This window comes from Agelaius tricolor, unplaced genomic scaffold (assembly GCF_023055355.1).
Source record: "Agelaius tricolor isolate 1412-34295 unplaced genomic scaffold, bAgeTri1.0.p SCAF_1, whole genome shotgun sequence".
Lineage (NCBI taxonomy): Eukaryota > Metazoa > Chordata > Aves > Passeriformes > Icteridae > Agelaius > Agelaius tricolor.
Genome location: NW_027269261.1, coordinates 39,692,139 through 39,708,504, shown reverse-complemented (window position 1 = coordinate 39,708,504; position 16,366 = coordinate 39,692,139). Strand labels below are relative to the sequence as shown.

At 40.9% G+C, this 16,366-nt stretch overlaps 1 protein-coding gene across 1 annotated transcript; it reads left to right on the top strand.

Moving 5' to 3' along the window:
• Positions 1-364: 364 nt before the first annotated feature.
• On the top strand, positions 365-11,355 carry MPC1 (mitochondrial pyruvate carrier 1). The gene is made up of 5 exons (XM_071430761.1): positions 365-567; positions 5,534-5,537; positions 7,774-7,870; positions 9,481-9,613; positions 10,355-11,355. Exons 1-5 carry the CDS (start codon positions 497-499, stop codon positions 10,371-10,373), a joined length of 324 nt encoding a protein of 107 aa, XP_071286862.1. The 5' UTR covers positions 365-496; the 3' UTR covers positions 10,374-11,355.
• Positions 11,356-16,366: the final 5,011 nt, after the last annotated feature.

Here is a 16,366-nt window from a genome sequence, read left to right as displayed (position 1 = left end):
TCCCCATTTTCCCCTCACGCCGCGCTCGCGCCACCGGGAGAGGAGCCCCACGCCCCGCGAGGGGCGGCGCGCGCCAATGGGGAGCCACCTGCCGCGGCCCTGCAGCCAATCGCGGCCCGCGGAGCCGCCGCGCGACACAGCCCCGCGTGCTGCGGAGGAATGCCGGCGGCTCGGCCCATGGCGACCCCTCCTCGCCGCGCTTTGCGACGCTCTCCCCCCCCGCCTCACGCCGCGTTGCTTTACGGCCCCTGCCTTTCCCCCTGCCCGTGACCGTCTCCGCGGGCCGGGCGCGCGCGGGGGGCGGGGCCGCCGGAGCCAATAGGCGGCGAGAGCGCCGCGGTGACGGGACGGGGCGGGGTGGGGTGGGGGGGGCACGCGCAGTGCCGTAAAGCGGGCGGCGGGCGGCGCGCCGGGCAGTTGTCACCGGCGGTGGTGCGGTGTGAGGCGGCCGGGCCAGGCGGGCGATCGAGGGATACCGCACTGCCGCCGAGACGCCATGGCGGCGGCGCTGGGCCGTAAGGCCGTGGACTATGTGCGCAGCAAGGAGTTCAGGGACTACCTGATGAGGTGAGCGCGGCGCGGGGGGCGTCATCGCCGAGCCCACTGCCCTGCCCGGTCGGACGGTAGGGACCAGCGTTCGGTCCCCGAACCCCTCAGCTCCCCGCAGCCTCGGGGCGCCCCGGACGGGCTCGGACGGTTGGCACCGGTTGACCCCTGGCGAGGTCGCCCTCGCCGGCGGCTGGCCGGGGGCAAGGCAGCAAGGAGCCGGCCCGGAGGTGTCGTGTCCCGTCGTTCCCCTTGTCTCGCCCGTCGTCACCTCGGCCCCCGGGGGCAGTCGGGGCTGTCGCTGTCCCGCCCCGGCCCGAGCAAACCGGCCTTGACCTTGAAGTGACGCGGCGCGCTTCGAAGCTGCCGCGGCAGCTGCGCCCCTCCGTGACCTTCCCGTCCCGGCTGTGACAGCCGCCAGTGCCGCCCCGCCGCGGGCAGGGGCTCGCTGCGGCACAGGAGCCCGGGACCGGGACAGCCTGACCGCTGCCTGACACAAGGGCAGGGAGAGCTTCGCTCTGCCTTTGGCGGAAGCGAGCCTGATCATAGATACAGTCTGAAGATCGGTTATTTGAATCTCTGAGTACGTGTAAATAGGTGTCTCTTTGCAGAGGCTTGTCGGAGTCCCGCTGTCGTGGGAGCGTGGTTTAAGTCACTTCCCGGACAGCTCAGTGCTTGTGTCAAGCTTTGTCTTGCGCGAGGGCTATGACAGTCTGGACTGCAACTGCCTCAAAGAACAGTTTTGGCATACTTAAATCTTGTTGAACCACTGTGCAGGAACAGTCTCGGGTAGGCAGGCTGAAGTTTCTCCAGCTGACAGGCTGTTTGACAAACTAAACAAATAAAAATGGTCTCTTCTAATAAAGGTGGTTGAGCAACCTTTCGCTGTAGCTGTTGCTTGCTGTTTTGCCTACATCTATTGCACCTGGTGTTTGATGTTGAGCAAGCATGTAGGAGGACATCTGTTTATCTGAGAAATGTAGTCTTGGCTCAAGTAGCAGGAGATGGTATAAGGCTGCATGGACGAGGGATTATAATGTAAAGCCTTAAACTTCAGGAGGATAAGCTTAGATGAGATATTAGGAAGAAGTGCTTTATCGTGGGGATGGTGAGGCACTGGAAAGTTTGCTCAATTTGTTTGGCATTCACAAAATCAAAATCCACAGAAACAGTGGGGCAAAAATATGAGAAACAAGAGAACAACCTTGAAGCAAAACAAAACTCCAGAGCAGGCTTCTGTGATTCCTTTTGAAAGTCTTGAGGATACCATGTATGCTTGATAGATGCATATGAGTGTTAACATTTAATTGATTGTAACACTATTCATGTGAACCGTGTTAATAGCCATTGAACCAGTAATCTGCTTCATCGTTAGAAAAACAAACATCCAGGTGAGATAACTGGTGCTTCCTAATGTCATCACAGTTACTGGAAATATCTCTATCCTTGCCCAAGACTGAGAAGTTTAAAAAAAAAAAAACTTTTAGATGTATTTCACCCAGTTTTCAAACAAGCTGTATATGTGGCTGTATCTCAGTAAAAAGAGCATTCCACAGGTTTCTACCATTGTGGATGGAATGTGTTTTGCCTTGCTATAATGAAGACACCCGCTTAATTTGTACTCCTGTTACTGGGTTTGTCATGAAGAGCTAAAGCCAGTTGCTCCATCTGCTCTGGCCTTTCAGCATTGTTTCTTGCTCACTAGGAGATGAGTGTCTAAGTTATTGGCTTTTTGTTGAGTTTAAAATTTAAATAGCTGTCCATAAAGACTTGTCTGTCTTCTGCCAGGAAGAAATGGAGAGTTATCTTTTTGCATTTCTTCCTGAAGGTGATTTCTTCCCCAGACAACAGGACTCTAGCCTGAAAAAAACATCCTTTCTTTGCTCATAGAGAAAAGATGTCCTAAAAGCTCTGAGACTGTGGAGTCTGTTCCAAAAATCAGCATCTAACCACTGCAGGGAATCAAGGCTTTATAAACGTGAAACTTGTTTGTCAGAATTAATGAATTAAGGTGCTGTTTGGGATACCAGTTATAGGCTTTAGATTGCTTGACCCTCAATAGAATGACTTAGGTTACCCAAAGTGGTGGATTAAGTGCTCCATTATTATGGCTCGGGGTAATCAAAAACTTGAAGACATCTTTTGGAATAAGTAGCTTCGATTTCAGCTTCATAACCTGCAAACATGAAAGCAAGCAAAATGATTGCATGCTGCTTTGCTCAGGTGGATGTGTCTGGCATTAGAATTGCATTATGTCATGGGTTAGCTTTTAGATCTTGCACAAAGAAACAGGAGAAGTTGCTTTTAAAACTGTCATTAAAAATTAATTGTTCTGCCAGTTTCACATCTGGCTTTTCTCTAGTGGTGATTAATAGGGATCTGAATAACTGTAAATCATATAAATACAAGTTTACCCTAACTGCATCCTAATGCTTCAAAATGAGCATAGTAAGAACATAAGCTGTAGGTAGACTTTTCCTGCTTGTAAAATGCAGCAGTAATGTTATTTAAAACTAGCTGATTAGCATATTAAAGCCTGGCAGCTCTAGGTATTGTGAACCTGAAGTTGCATTTTTTCTCCAGATTCTAAAAATGACAGCTGTCACTATAGTCATCTAAGCCACTAGTAGTATGTAAGTGCATCCTCTTATTTCCTATCCTGTTGATTTAACACATCTTCTGAAAAACATCTAATAAAACAGCTTCCCTCCTCTTTTAAGACAGAACACATCATTATAGACAAGCTGTCATTTTCTTGTGGTGGAAGCCTAAATTGCTTTGATCATATAATGAATTGCAAGGAATGCAAAAATCTCCTGGTTACAGGGAAAGAGGCATGGACATTGCAGTGTGCTGGGGCACTTTTGGAATGTCTCTTCCTGATGACTCAGCAATGCAAATGTAGCAACTCTGTTAATATAGAGGGCTTTGAAATAGAGGTAGTTCATTTCCTGGAAAGCCTGAGCACTTAAACTGATGTAAGCTATCTAGGAGCTGTCTAGGAACTCTCTTTTAATTTAAAAAAACTTCAGATGAGTTAGCATGGGCAATAGAACCAAAGTTAGCTGATCTTCAGTTCTCTTCAGTAAATCTTTAAACATGAGCACGTAAAAACCTTAAAATAAAAAGTTCTCTGTGATGTGTGCTAGAAACTGAAGGACACACACCTGCTTGTCTTGTGTGCTCTGAGAACTGAACAATCTGCCGTTTTGCAGTGCCCTTTCCACTTGGGGCATGGCAGTATGGGGAAAACACATAGTGACAGTTCCCCTATACTTGCAGAATGGTCCCTGGCCTACTAATATTCTTATTGCCAGAATGAGGAAAATACATGCAAAAATTTTAGAGAACTAAGTCTTTCCCACTGTAGGCTTTTTGGAATGAACTTAGTACAGACACAAGGTATTGTCACCCCTGGGTTCCTCTTGTCTTGTCTAGACATTTATACAGAAAACTGATACTTGGAAACTGAGTAAGTCCAACAGTTGCTGTTCACAGTTCTGAAAACATTAGTTCAATGTTTTCTTTGTCAAGGGACTGAATTTAGTTCTTGGAAACTACTAATTTGGAATGGAGTCACTTCAGAAATAGATGCATGCACATGGGGCAGTATCCTCACTATTGGATGTGGTGCATGTGTTGCAACTCTCTTGGCTGCAGAGCTTTGGGGCTGGATGCCTGTTTCCTGGGAGAGTCTATGTGCCCTTGGTTTGCCCTCTTCTATAAGCATGTTTTCCACTCCCATGTGATTGTAAGGATAACCTTATAAGACCTTAGCCAGAGCTGCCTACTCCATTAAAGTAGTATCAGTTTGATTCTATTTTAGGCTTTTACTTCCCTGGAAACAACTTACACTTTAAAAATTAGGCTGACTTCTGTTGGCACAAAAATGTGACAGAAGACACATCTGAACTTGTTTCGTTAAGGTTTTATGAAGAAATTTAAGATTACATTTGTCTTGTGAACTTCAGTCAACTGTTGCTGCCGATCAGTTAAAGAGGAAACAAACAACAAGTGGTTAGACTAGTCAAGGGCATTAAAATGAAGCACCTTGAACCAGCTTGTAGTGAAGCCTCACTGAAACACACGTCCTTTGTGATTTCCTAAGTAGACTTGACTGTTCCCTTACCATAGCTATTTATAAAATGGCCCTCTAAGAACATGGAAATCAGTGTGAGGGAAGTGATGGTTACAAAGTGTTCTGCAACTCAGGCTTTCTATTAGTCTACCTATTTCTCATAAGAAATGCCTTCTTGTAAGTCATAATTCAGAACTAAGTCTTGTCAGTACCTTTATTAGAAAGAAGGTGTTTAAAAGTTAGTAAGCTTTTGTTACAAAAGCTTTACAGCAAACAATATTAAATGTATGCTGTAGTTTATCTTTTGTGCAAAGATCATTAAGTTTTTAAACTGGTACCTAGATTATCATTGAAATGAACCCCATACATGACAGAAGTGTTATTGCATATATCACTGAGAATGTGTTATAGCTTATGTTTGGTACAGCCACAGTTGACCCAAATTTAGTGACAGGAAGATATCTGGCAATCTTTGGTTTGACCTACTTAGAGGTATACAGAGAATTCCAAGCAACTTCAAAGCTTTCACTGAAGAATTTTAGCTGTTTAGCTTTGTCATGACAAAGCTTGATGTCTTTTGGCATCCTTTAAAGTAGTTGGGGTGGGATCTTGGGTGCTCTGAAGGGTTGAATGTCTTCCACTGACCATAATGGGATTTTAAGTAGCTGGGAAAAAGAGCAGCAAACACTTGTCACAGTGATAACTTTTGTGGGAAATGGGATTTTTTTAACACCAATGCATTATTCCAAGTTAATGCCGTGACAGCTTCCTGACTTCTGCCTATTTTCTATTTGTGGTATGCTTTTGTCTATGTAGATTATGAAAGAAAATAATGTGTTGTTTTTTTTTTTTTTCTTCTTTCTTTCATGTGCTTTTTGAATGGAAAACAATGATGGTGCACTTGAACAGTACGGTAAGAAAAGGGAGGGGATTTCTGGTTTCATTTTCTTCCTAACTTCAATAACTTGCTGTCTTTTTCCCTTAGTACTGCTATGTACTGTTTGTCTGCACCTGAAAGGCATAATACAAACCTCCAGGAGTGATGCACTAGGAATATTTATTTGCAAGTGTGAGGCTAAGACGACCAAGTCATCTTCAGAATGCCTTAAATTAAAGCGGCTTTGTCTTTTTCATGCTCTTTTGCTAAGAAGATCAGAGCAGTGTGAAACCCTTTATTCTACGTAACAGCAATACTGTTACATAACCAAACTACCTGGCTTATCTCTAACAGCCTTCAGGCCAGACAATAAATGTACAAAATAACTCACACTATTCTTCTGTCCTGGACCCTTACTGTTTGCTCCTTAAACTGAAAGTGGGAATTTTATGCCTGTTGTACTGTGAATCGTAATGCTATGGAAGAGTTGCTCTTCCACCTAGACAAAAGACAAACTTATGGGTATATTTTAATTTTTGTGAGACTTCAAAGGGCTGCCTGCCTAGAGGCCCTTAAAGCCTGATAGCCATCTCAAGGTTCCAAATAAAACTCCTTGTCAGCAGAGAAAATCTACTGCACTACTTTTGTTTACTGATGATTCTTCAGCTTGCACAGCCTGGATTTGAATGGTCCAAAATCTATGGTGTATTATTTGGTTATGTTCTAATGGCAATTGATTACGTAAAAATATCAAATTGATTTAATTTACTTTTCAAAACAGAATTTGTCACTCAGATTCTTAAAAGCTGCAAATATTTCAGAGATTCAAGAAAAAAGCTTATTTTTCATAAACTGCAGTTGTTCAAATGAGACCCCTGAAATTACTATAAAACCATCACCAAGTACAGGTAGTGTCCCTCCATTTGAAGTTTTTTTTGGTGTGGTGGTACATTTGAAATTCCATGTAGTCATGCAACTCTCCTCAGTTGTCATGTTACCTCTGATGCACTTGAGAGGCTTTAACCACTACAGATGTCAATTTTCCTATCACTAGGAATATAGCAAACAAATGCTTTTACTCTGATCTTCAGAATACTGTTATATATCTGAATTTGCAGAAATACTATTGCACTGAAATTGAACTATTAAAATTGCGTGTATAACTTAAACTCACTTTTTTCTATTTAAGTTTCTTCTATTGCACTTGCAGGAAGCAAGTGTGGCTTTTAGTCTGACTATACTGTTACAAGCAAGACTGGCAAGACAGTCTTCGAATGAAAATTGCAAGAAATTTAAATACCGCCTGATAATTCCAAATCATTAAACATGTTATAGTTACAGAAAGTGTCAAAAGAATGGATATAGCTGGTATCTGCAAAGCTTTTTCTTGTGAGGTGCATCTCTTTTGTTGTATCTGGCCAAGTTACTTCTGAGAATGAGTTTCTACTTAGAAGAAGCTGAGGCAAATATTGTGTGCATCTTGTGTAGAAAGAATTCTGGTGAAGCCTTTTTGCTCATAGCAGTAGCAGAAATTGAACTTAAGTCATTATTTTGCTCAGATTACAGTCTTTCAGATAATACTTATCAAAATTAACTTGTCAGTTGTTCTGATTTGATCCTTTCCACTTCTTGTCTCTATTCTATCTGTGTACACACCTGTTGCTAACTGCTCTCCTCTGACATTTGTTGAATCACTGAGTTTTAAGTATTCACCAAATAGTTTCAGCAATTGCAGGTGTAGCTCAGGGTAAAGTTTGCTTTGCTTGCTGGCTCCCATTCTTTCCAAGAGAGGGTGTAAGCACTCACAAGATGCTTGCTGAACTTTTCTTCATCCTCAGCATAAAATGAAACTGAACCTTCAGTTCTTCACTTCATCAAGTCCTTACATTTTCATTATATTTTTGAGGAGCCTTAATTGAAAGAGGGAAATGCTAATTCTCTGTGCAGAAGTGAGCTATAAATCTGACAATATCAATCAGATGGTTTGTGACTGCTAAGCTATAATTACACAGAATTCTATTTCAATGGCTCTAGATAATTCCTCTCTGATCTGAAAGAAGATCCAGAGTAGGTTCCTTTACCTTTCCTTCTGAAGAGTAGATACCACTAAAAGAAAGGTTTAGTTTGTCTCTTACATTAAAAATAGTCTGTATTTTCTTGGAATTTTACCAATAACCCTCCCTTCTAGTTTTGTGTGGCTAAGAAAAAACTGTAAGAATACTGCAGGTGATTTGTTTCTGTTTAACTTTATACTTGTTTTCCCTCTTCACAGCACTTTTGGGGGCCAGTTGCCAACTGGGGTCTTCCTGTTGCTGCTTTTAATGACATGAAGAAATCGCCAGAAATTATTAGTGGCAGAATGACGTTTGGTAAGACCTGAGACAAACTTCTTGTTAGGAAACCGACTCCAGAACACAGTTTCTGCCATTTAAGCAGTGATATGTTATTAATTGTCTGCAAACTTGTGGTCAAAGCAGATGTAGATATCAAATATCTTGTTACGTAGCTTTAGACGCCATTTAAATTGAAGTACTGAAAAACTGCAGGGCTCTTTTTTGGAAAGCTTTCCACTAATTTGGGAGGGAAGAGTGAGGCAGCTCTTGGCCCTTAGCAGTTTTCAAGACCAGACTGTCTCCTGAAGTATAACTCATATTATCTTAAGCTATTGCACACACTTGTTCAAAATGTGTCTCTACTCAGTTTTATTCTTTGTATAAAGAACAATGATCCTTTGTGGTTAGTGTGAGATTTAAATATTTATCAGCACTGACAAAGTGAAGAAATGGTAATGATTGGTCAGCAGGGTGCACGAAACAGCAAAGAAAGCTTTAACTCCTTGCAAAGTAGTTGTCTATGGGAGACTATTGTGACTCTTAATGAGAAATTATTTTTAAATGCAATAATAAGCAATAGTTTTCCACCTCTCTTTAGAACATGTATAGTTTTTGCCTAGATGTCTGTCTCTATGTTCAAATTATTTTCTAGGATTAGAAATCTTGCAGTTTTAATTTATTAGCTTAACTTTGGCATTATATCTCTTCCTTAATTCACTTAATAACTTAATTCTGAGTAATTCTTCTTCCCACAAGCAAAATATATTTGGCTTAAGAAATTTTATAGTCCCATTATCATTAGGCTCTGCTTAGAGTAATTCAGTCCCTTAATCAGCTTCCTTGAGACAGAAGAATAGTTTAAACAGTCTCCAGTACAGCAAAACTGTTTTGCAAATAGTGTTTTGGAGGCAGCTACCCAGCTCAGCAGTGTTGAGACACCTTTTTAAATTTTTGCAGGTATATATAGTTTGTGTGTACAGAAGCAGAAGAATATTTGTACTTTTAAAAAGACTGTTTTCCTTGAACAATAATTTACCAATTTTTTCTTTAAGCCTGTCAGAACTTTACAAAACTAGGGAATTCTTGGGTTGTAGTTTCCTGAATTTAAATTATGGTCGGAGAGTAGATCAAAATAGTTTCTCATCATTCTGGAAAGCAGACAACAAAGCTTCATGTTTCTTAATGTTCATGATTCCCTGGACACTAAAAGCTCCTGATCTTAAAATGTACCCAGAAAGAACTCTATTTAAGTGATTAGTGTCTTTAAAAATACTTTGTCTTAGAAGTTGTCAGAATAATAGTATATGACAGACTATGTCTCATTGAGATAAACTCCTATTTTCTGGCTGAGGTAATTTAGATAATAAACTAAGAAGGCTTCGGTTGCATCACAGGAGAGTGTATGAGTAAAATCAATTTTTATGGAAAGCTGCAGCCATGTAGATTTTCTTGTGTAGTAGAAGTGAGCACTGTTTTGTCTTTTCTTGCATTGGATCCTCGAAGTGGACACGTTTGTAGGGTGGTTAGAAAACTCATAAGCAGCAACAAATCTTCTGCCTGTTATTACATTTTACTAGTACAAAAATTGTGACTCAACAAAATGCAGATATTTACAGTCTCTTAACAAGATCTATCATCCTTTGCAGCACTTTGTTGTTACTCCTTGACTTTCATGAGATTTGCCTACAAAGTGCAGCCAAGAAACTGGCTTCTTTTTGCATGCCACTTCACTAATGAAATTGCACAACTTATTCAAGGAGGACGACTGATCAAATACAGGCAAGTCACATTTTTAATGGGGAAGTCATAAACTGATGGCTCCTGGAATACTCTGTTAGTGATTTTTTAACTGTGGTGCAAAGCTCTGCATGGTTTCTGAATTTGTTTAACTTCATTACCTTTTGCAAACCTGTTAACAAGCTTGTTGTCAGTAGGCAGAACTTGCTACTTTGCACCTCCTTTGAACCTTCTGAGGTCTGCACACAGAAAAGGCAGGAAGCCCTTATGGTTGTGAGGGAGTGTAGACAGGGCCTTCAGCAGCTGCTGGCTATTTTGGGGTTTTTTTGTGCAGTCTGTTGGTTCGTCTGCATCTTGGTAACTAATTCCTGAGATGGAAAACATCCATAAAACTGTGAAGGAGCTGTACATCTGGAAGAGAAGTCACACAAAACCTATCAGAGCTGACTGTTTCATACATGAGGTGGAGCCAACTGAGTGTGCCTGGGGAACAGACTGTGATCAGCCTCACACCCTGGTTGTGTAGCAAGCAGTGCAGACACTGCCCCAAGCAATCCTGGTGATCAGGATTATGGGTTTTCTCTCTTCTGCCCCAAGAAACTACTGTGGAGCAATAGAGAATGAAACTTTCTGACATGTGAGTTAAAAAATGAGACTGATCAGTAACTTATGCAGAGACAAGTCTACTTGCAGCTTTGCACAATGTCCTTCATTCATAAAGTTTTTTTAATAGCAATTGTATTTCAATATTCACTCTTACAAAAGCTGTTTTTCTTTTGGCAGGCTGGAGAAAAAGAACTAAATATATTACTTGAAATAAGCCAGGGAATGTATTCATCCTGAATGACAACCAAGGAAGACATGCCATCTACAGTTGCTGTGACAATTACAGTGGGGATGAAACAGAAACACCCATTATGAATATGACCCCACCAAGAATTCTTCTAATAATATTTTTATCTTGCCTTTTAAAAAGTACATTCAGCGATGTAAACCATTACATTTAAAGTCTTGCTGCCTTACTGATCTTTAATAACTACCCTTTTAATAAAACATTATCCACCCAAATAACAAGCAATATTTGAAACCCAACTTTTTTATCTAACAGTGTACAAAAGTGGCCCATGATAGTTTGACAAAACTCATTTTAAAATCAACATGAACAGAGGTCAGTAAACAGAACTGTAGGTGGTATCATTGTTTGTATTAACATATTCTTAAAAGCCATTTAACTTGAGTGCATTCATTCCTATTCTATTTTTTTTTAACTTAAGCAGTGGCTTGCTGATCTACAAGAACAAATGTGTAGATAGGCAGCCTGGGGTGAGCAGCCATCCCTCTTCCCTCACTGCATGCCTTTTCTCAGTAAAGAGACTTCATTAACATCCATTTTTATGTCGCACACTATTTAAAGAAGGCTTGGAAAACAAAAGCATAGCACTGAATGAAGGAAGGCAACAAAGCCTGATACTGTTCTTTAAGAAGTTCTATGTGGATTTTATTTTTTCCTACTGTTTGAGTTATTCTAGATGTATGTAATTCTTACACAGGCAAAAACTAAACTTGTTTGGAGTCTAAGATCTGAAAGACACCAAGTGCCTTTCAGTAGTTTTTGACTTCATTGTGAGAGTGGTTTTCTTGCATGATCTGCCTGAAAGTTACTTTGCTGTAAAGGTAAAATTGACAAAGAATGTGAGAACGTATGTTCGGATTTTTTTTTCAGTGCAGTGTTTTTGAACAATAAACATATTCCAAATGGCAATAAAACTCTTGAATACTTGGAACAGTTTTGTTTTTCATACTGTGATAACAGACCCAAAAGTGAAATTTTATTATGGAGTGTCACTTTATTACTGCAACAGCATGAAGCAAAAACGGGCTGAAAAAGTAAATGGTATGTACTGGATTTAGGTAAGTGTCCTGTGGATCCCAATACCTAAAACTTCTTCCCCCAGCAGCAAAAAACTGTGTGTGTGGATGTAGTATTTAGGCTTAGCAGTTCCAGTGTGATAGGCAGGGTTGAATTCAGACCTCTTATTATGCGACTAAGTCAGTATTAGCTATTGTCTTCTAGCAGTTACAGCAAGTCTTAATTGACCATCTTCTATTGTGATGTTAACTTTTTTTGATGGACATACAGGAAAGATGCAAATAGGGCACATCTGCTGGATGGCTAAAGCTGGTACTGCCTGCCGATTCTTGCTTTAGAAAAGTTACTGCAAAAAAGCTGCCCCCTCAGTACTGTTGTCTTGTCACAAAAGTAGTCATCCCCCTTTCTCCCTGTCTCCTGGAATAGAAGCATCGTTGAACTTCTGTACAAATGAGTAGTGAGACACGAGCAGATAAGGACAGCTGATTGTTTTGGCACCTTATAGTTTGTTATATTACTTCTGGAGGGGAAAAATAAGCTACAACTGAGTTTGATCTTCATTGGTGTGAAATGTTTTTATGCTGCTCTTGCATGAAGCTTGCAGTGCAGGCTGTACTCTACCCTCACCTGCTTTGATCACTGTTCATTAGCTCTGATTGTCTTTGCTCCTTTACCCAGAGGATACCATTTGCAAAAGTCCCTTCTCTCATTTTCCTGGTAGTTGCACTATACTTTATTTCCTTCTATCTCTCTCCTTCTTTCTTCCTCTTATCCATTCACTGTGATAAGGCTCAAATTCTTTCATACTGGACTAGAGCAAGAGTGAATTGCAGTTAGAAAGTGGGCTTTCCATCCCTGCTTTAATTAGATGTTAAACCAGGGATGCTTCCTGCAGCCCATACAGACCTAGAAAAGGGGGAGGGTGGCAACAAACCATATTTTGTGGGACTTGAAGGGACCTGGCCCTGTTTGGGAAGGGAAATCCAGTGTGGGCTGGATTTCCACTGCCTGTCAGTCTGCCTAGTGACAAAAATAGTTTATATGGGCAGAGTGCCACCAAGTGGCTCTGGCCTGTGTCAATCAAAGCATTAATTATCAAGCTGTTTACATACCATTTCTTTGTTTAAAGGTGCTGGGTGTAAGGGGATCAGTGCAATATTATTAAAAGGAGTTCTTGCAATAAAGAATTCTATGATTTGTCAGCACCCTACTCCTCTGGCACAAAACACTGAAATACACTGGCATATGGCTGTTTTAGGATGGGGCTGCTTTGGGATAATCCAAAGAGGAGAACAATAGCTTAAAGAGAACTGGAGATGGTGTATTCTTGAGTTTGAAAACCTTAATCGTGCTTCCTTTTGTTCTTTTCTTACTCCCCTCAGGTAGCACTGGATGAAAGAATGGGGCTATGTGAGTTTCACTGATTAATTATAAGTTAGAGCTCAGTATTTGCTTTTGATTTATAAGATAATAGGGCTTGTCTGTACTTGCTATTGTTCTGAAATACCTGCTTGGTTTTAATTTCACAGCTTGGTTTAATAACAACTTTCATCTGTAGGATATATCCTATCACTAGAAACCTGTGCTGCTCTGCTCCCAGGCACTGCCCTGTGCGTTCTCCTGTTTCACCACAGTAAGACTGGGAACCACGTGGCCTTTCCTCTCTTGCTGCAGTGGTTACTGCTATAGCAACAGCTGCTGTCTTCTTTCATGTCTTCAGACAGAAAAAAATTTCTCATCTTTCTGAGCAAGTCCTGCTACACTGCTGGTAAGGAATGCAACGCCCTTAGGAATTCAAGTGGGAGAGAGTACCAGCTAAGCTCTCAGTCTGTCCCTTCCCCCTTTCTCCCCAATTTGAGCTGGAGATGTCTTGAGTCGCTTTCGAAAGGGAAGACTTAACACTATAACTGACCATGGCATCAAATTAGCTCACAATTTCTTCTGCTATTGCAAGATTGAGTGTCCTTGATCTGGAAGCTTGATTATTTATGATTCAAATGTGGAAATAATTTGGTAGCATGGTAATTACATGACAGAAAGCAATAACCATAATTGTGTGGTCGGAAGAGAGGGAATTACTTTGCAAGGATTCTTTAATGAATGTAATGATGTAATAACACCTACTGATAGTGAATTTTGTTCAACCTCATGCAACTGTCTCATGCTTTATAATCATTTTAGCCAAAGCTGCTGTATATGGGTGGTGGGGTTGTTTTGGGGGTTTTTGGAGTTTGTTTTTGTTTGGGGGTGTTTTTGTTATTTTTGTTTTGGAGGATTTTTACTTCTAAGGCTTCTGTATAAAGTAAATGTTCCCTACTCTAAAACCAGCAGAAAAATCTCTTGGCCCCAGTGCTACCAATACAGTCTGCCAGCTCTCAGAGAAAACCCATTTGTAGTAAAATGTAGTTCTCCATAGCATTGAGGGTTACCTTTTATTCTCCATACAAAGCACAATGGTGTCATCTGAGCAAGGACAGCACAGTAGAGAATTGAGTGGGGAAAGTCTCAGTAAGTTTAGAGACAGAGGAGGCAGTAAAAAAGGGAGAGTTTTCTCCTTGGAACCAAGACAAGTTTTGACATGGAAATAAAGTGCTTAGAAAATACAGTCCTAGACTAGGACAGACCAGTCTTAGAACTACTCCAATGTTTTCCCTGAGTTCTTGCATGAATGCTGATACAAACTCTGTTATGGTCAAACTATTATGTAGAGCATCAAGCTACCAAATGCATTTACTTCAACTGTGTGTGTTTCCAGTGTACATGAATCTGTATTACACTGGTATGGATGCAGACATAATTAATTTCTTTACATGTGAATGCACTTCAAAAGATCAGGAATAAAAAGATGAGATAGAGACAAGTAATAAAATAACCTATTAGAGTAGTATGTTCATATCACTTAGTCCCGACCCCTTAATGAATACAATGTTTCTTCATGCTCACATGACAGACTTCAAAGTTATCAATAGAATGTAAAACAGTAATACAGGAAATATTCACAAGCACAGTTACCAGCTCTCTTAGGTTTTCATCCTGTGTCTCACAGGGTGCATTGGTCCTATCTGCATTTGAGGAAGAAGAGTGCTCACTGCCTGATGCAATATGACTGCAGTTCTGCTTCTGCAGAGCTGGAGTATTTCTGCTGCCAACTTACACAAAGGCTAAAAAGTTTGTTCTGATTAAGCAAGACATTGCTGCAAGTTTTACAATCTCTATAAAGTAGACAGGCAATCAGTCTGGTGTTTAAAATTAGGCAATTTCTTTATTAAATTAATTGTGGAGAAATCTGTCTCTCCCTGCCCAATCCCTTTTTGCCTTTGCAGATCTAATACCTACCAGTGCACTGCATTTAGTCACTGTGGTAACCACTTAAAAATAACCAGTGTCCATTGAATCAACTCAATAGCAGCCAGAAGGCAGAAATACTGGTTTTCTGGATAACCTGCTCTGAGTGTTATCACTGGGATCCTGCTCCTTCCAGATCATCACCTCTCTTTATCACATGGCCTAAGCCTGACCATAATATTGCTCTCTTCTCTTCCTACTCTTCATCCTTTCCCTGTCTTCCCACCTTCTTTAACAGCAGGTTTCAAGTAACTATGGCAACAAGACTAGGAATTTTACGCTTATTCGTTTCGTCTGAAATCTGGGTCATGTCTTTCTCATTAAGTGAAACTTGTATGGAGATAACTGGTCCAAACCCAGCCTTTAGTGCAAGAGAAGGCAGTGTCAGTTACGGCAGCACTTACATGGTGGCTGTATTTGGTCCATTGTGTTAGAAAAATGTAAAGGTACAAAGTAAGCCACTTAAAATTTGGAAAGTATTTAATAATTTCGAAAGCATTTAGTACATAACTTACTAAGAGGAGAACCATTGCTGTAACTTGCTCTAATTGATGTTGATTTATAGGCTGATGGGAATAATTTCATAATCGTGTTTCTAGTCCTAAGGTATGTGTTAACTAAAGGGGTGCCTTCTCAGAGTGGTATCAAGTGATGTAAATTATGTCAGTATCCTCTTTCAAGAAGAATTGTGGTAGTGTGAAACCTTAAAGGTGTCTTCTGACAGGACAAGATATTAATCTCATCTAATCTGTCACTGCAGTTGGGCTCTGACTGGATCTGAGATCACAGTTTCAGGACAGAAAGATTTCCAGATTTTAACTGGTTTCAGTGCCAAGGGAGTAGCAAGATTATCTCAAATGTTCCTATCTTGCAGATTCAGACATACCACATCTCCTTGCACCTAGGATGACTTAAAATCCTAAAACAATTGCTATGTTTGTTCATGGGGAAGCCATGGAAAGCAATGATTACAAGGTATTTTTGTACACACTTGATTCTATGGGTCATCTGCAAGCCAGCAGCCAGAAAGCCAGCAATGTGATCAGTAACCTATCTATTACTTTGTGTGTCTTCTACTGTAACTTGGTAAACATCAGCATCAGCTCTCAGCCACATTATTGTTAGTAACAGGAAAGGTTTAAACATTTGGCAGGGTATCCAGTACTGTATCAGCTAACCCAAGCATCTGCACTACCCGATCTGAGTGTATGATGCCACACAGAGAACAGCTCACAAGGCTGTTTGGTACTTCCTTGCATATATGTTGTTTTGGCCACAGTGAGCCCATAAAGGCTTTTACCTTTCCCTCCAAAGCTTTGCAATAGCTCAGAGTGTTCTGTGAATCACACACACACCTGGCTACTACCAGGTGCCTGCCAAGCACACTGGGAAGTAGCTCATCTGTAACTGGTTTTTGTATGCTTCAGTTTTCTAGATCAGAGACCTATGAGAGGTTATTTTGTGTCCCTAGAGAAGTGATGACTGGATCTGGAAAGTCACAGTAGAAACAATTACCATGAAGCTGGATGAAGCCACCATGTGGCTTGGGACTTAGGTTGATCTGCAGACAAATTAGAAGA

What these genes read in the sequence shown, in the direction of transcription:
- MPC1 (XM_071430761.1), top strand. Translation starts at nt 497, where the DNA reads ATGGCGGCGGCGCTGGGCCGTAAGGCCGTGGACTATGTGCGCAGCAAG. An exon ending in TAGTGGCAGAATGACGTTTG is followed by an intron (nt 7,871 to 9,480) that starts GTAAGACCTGAG and finishes CATCCTTTGCAG; the next exon opens with CACTTTGTTGTTACTCCTTG.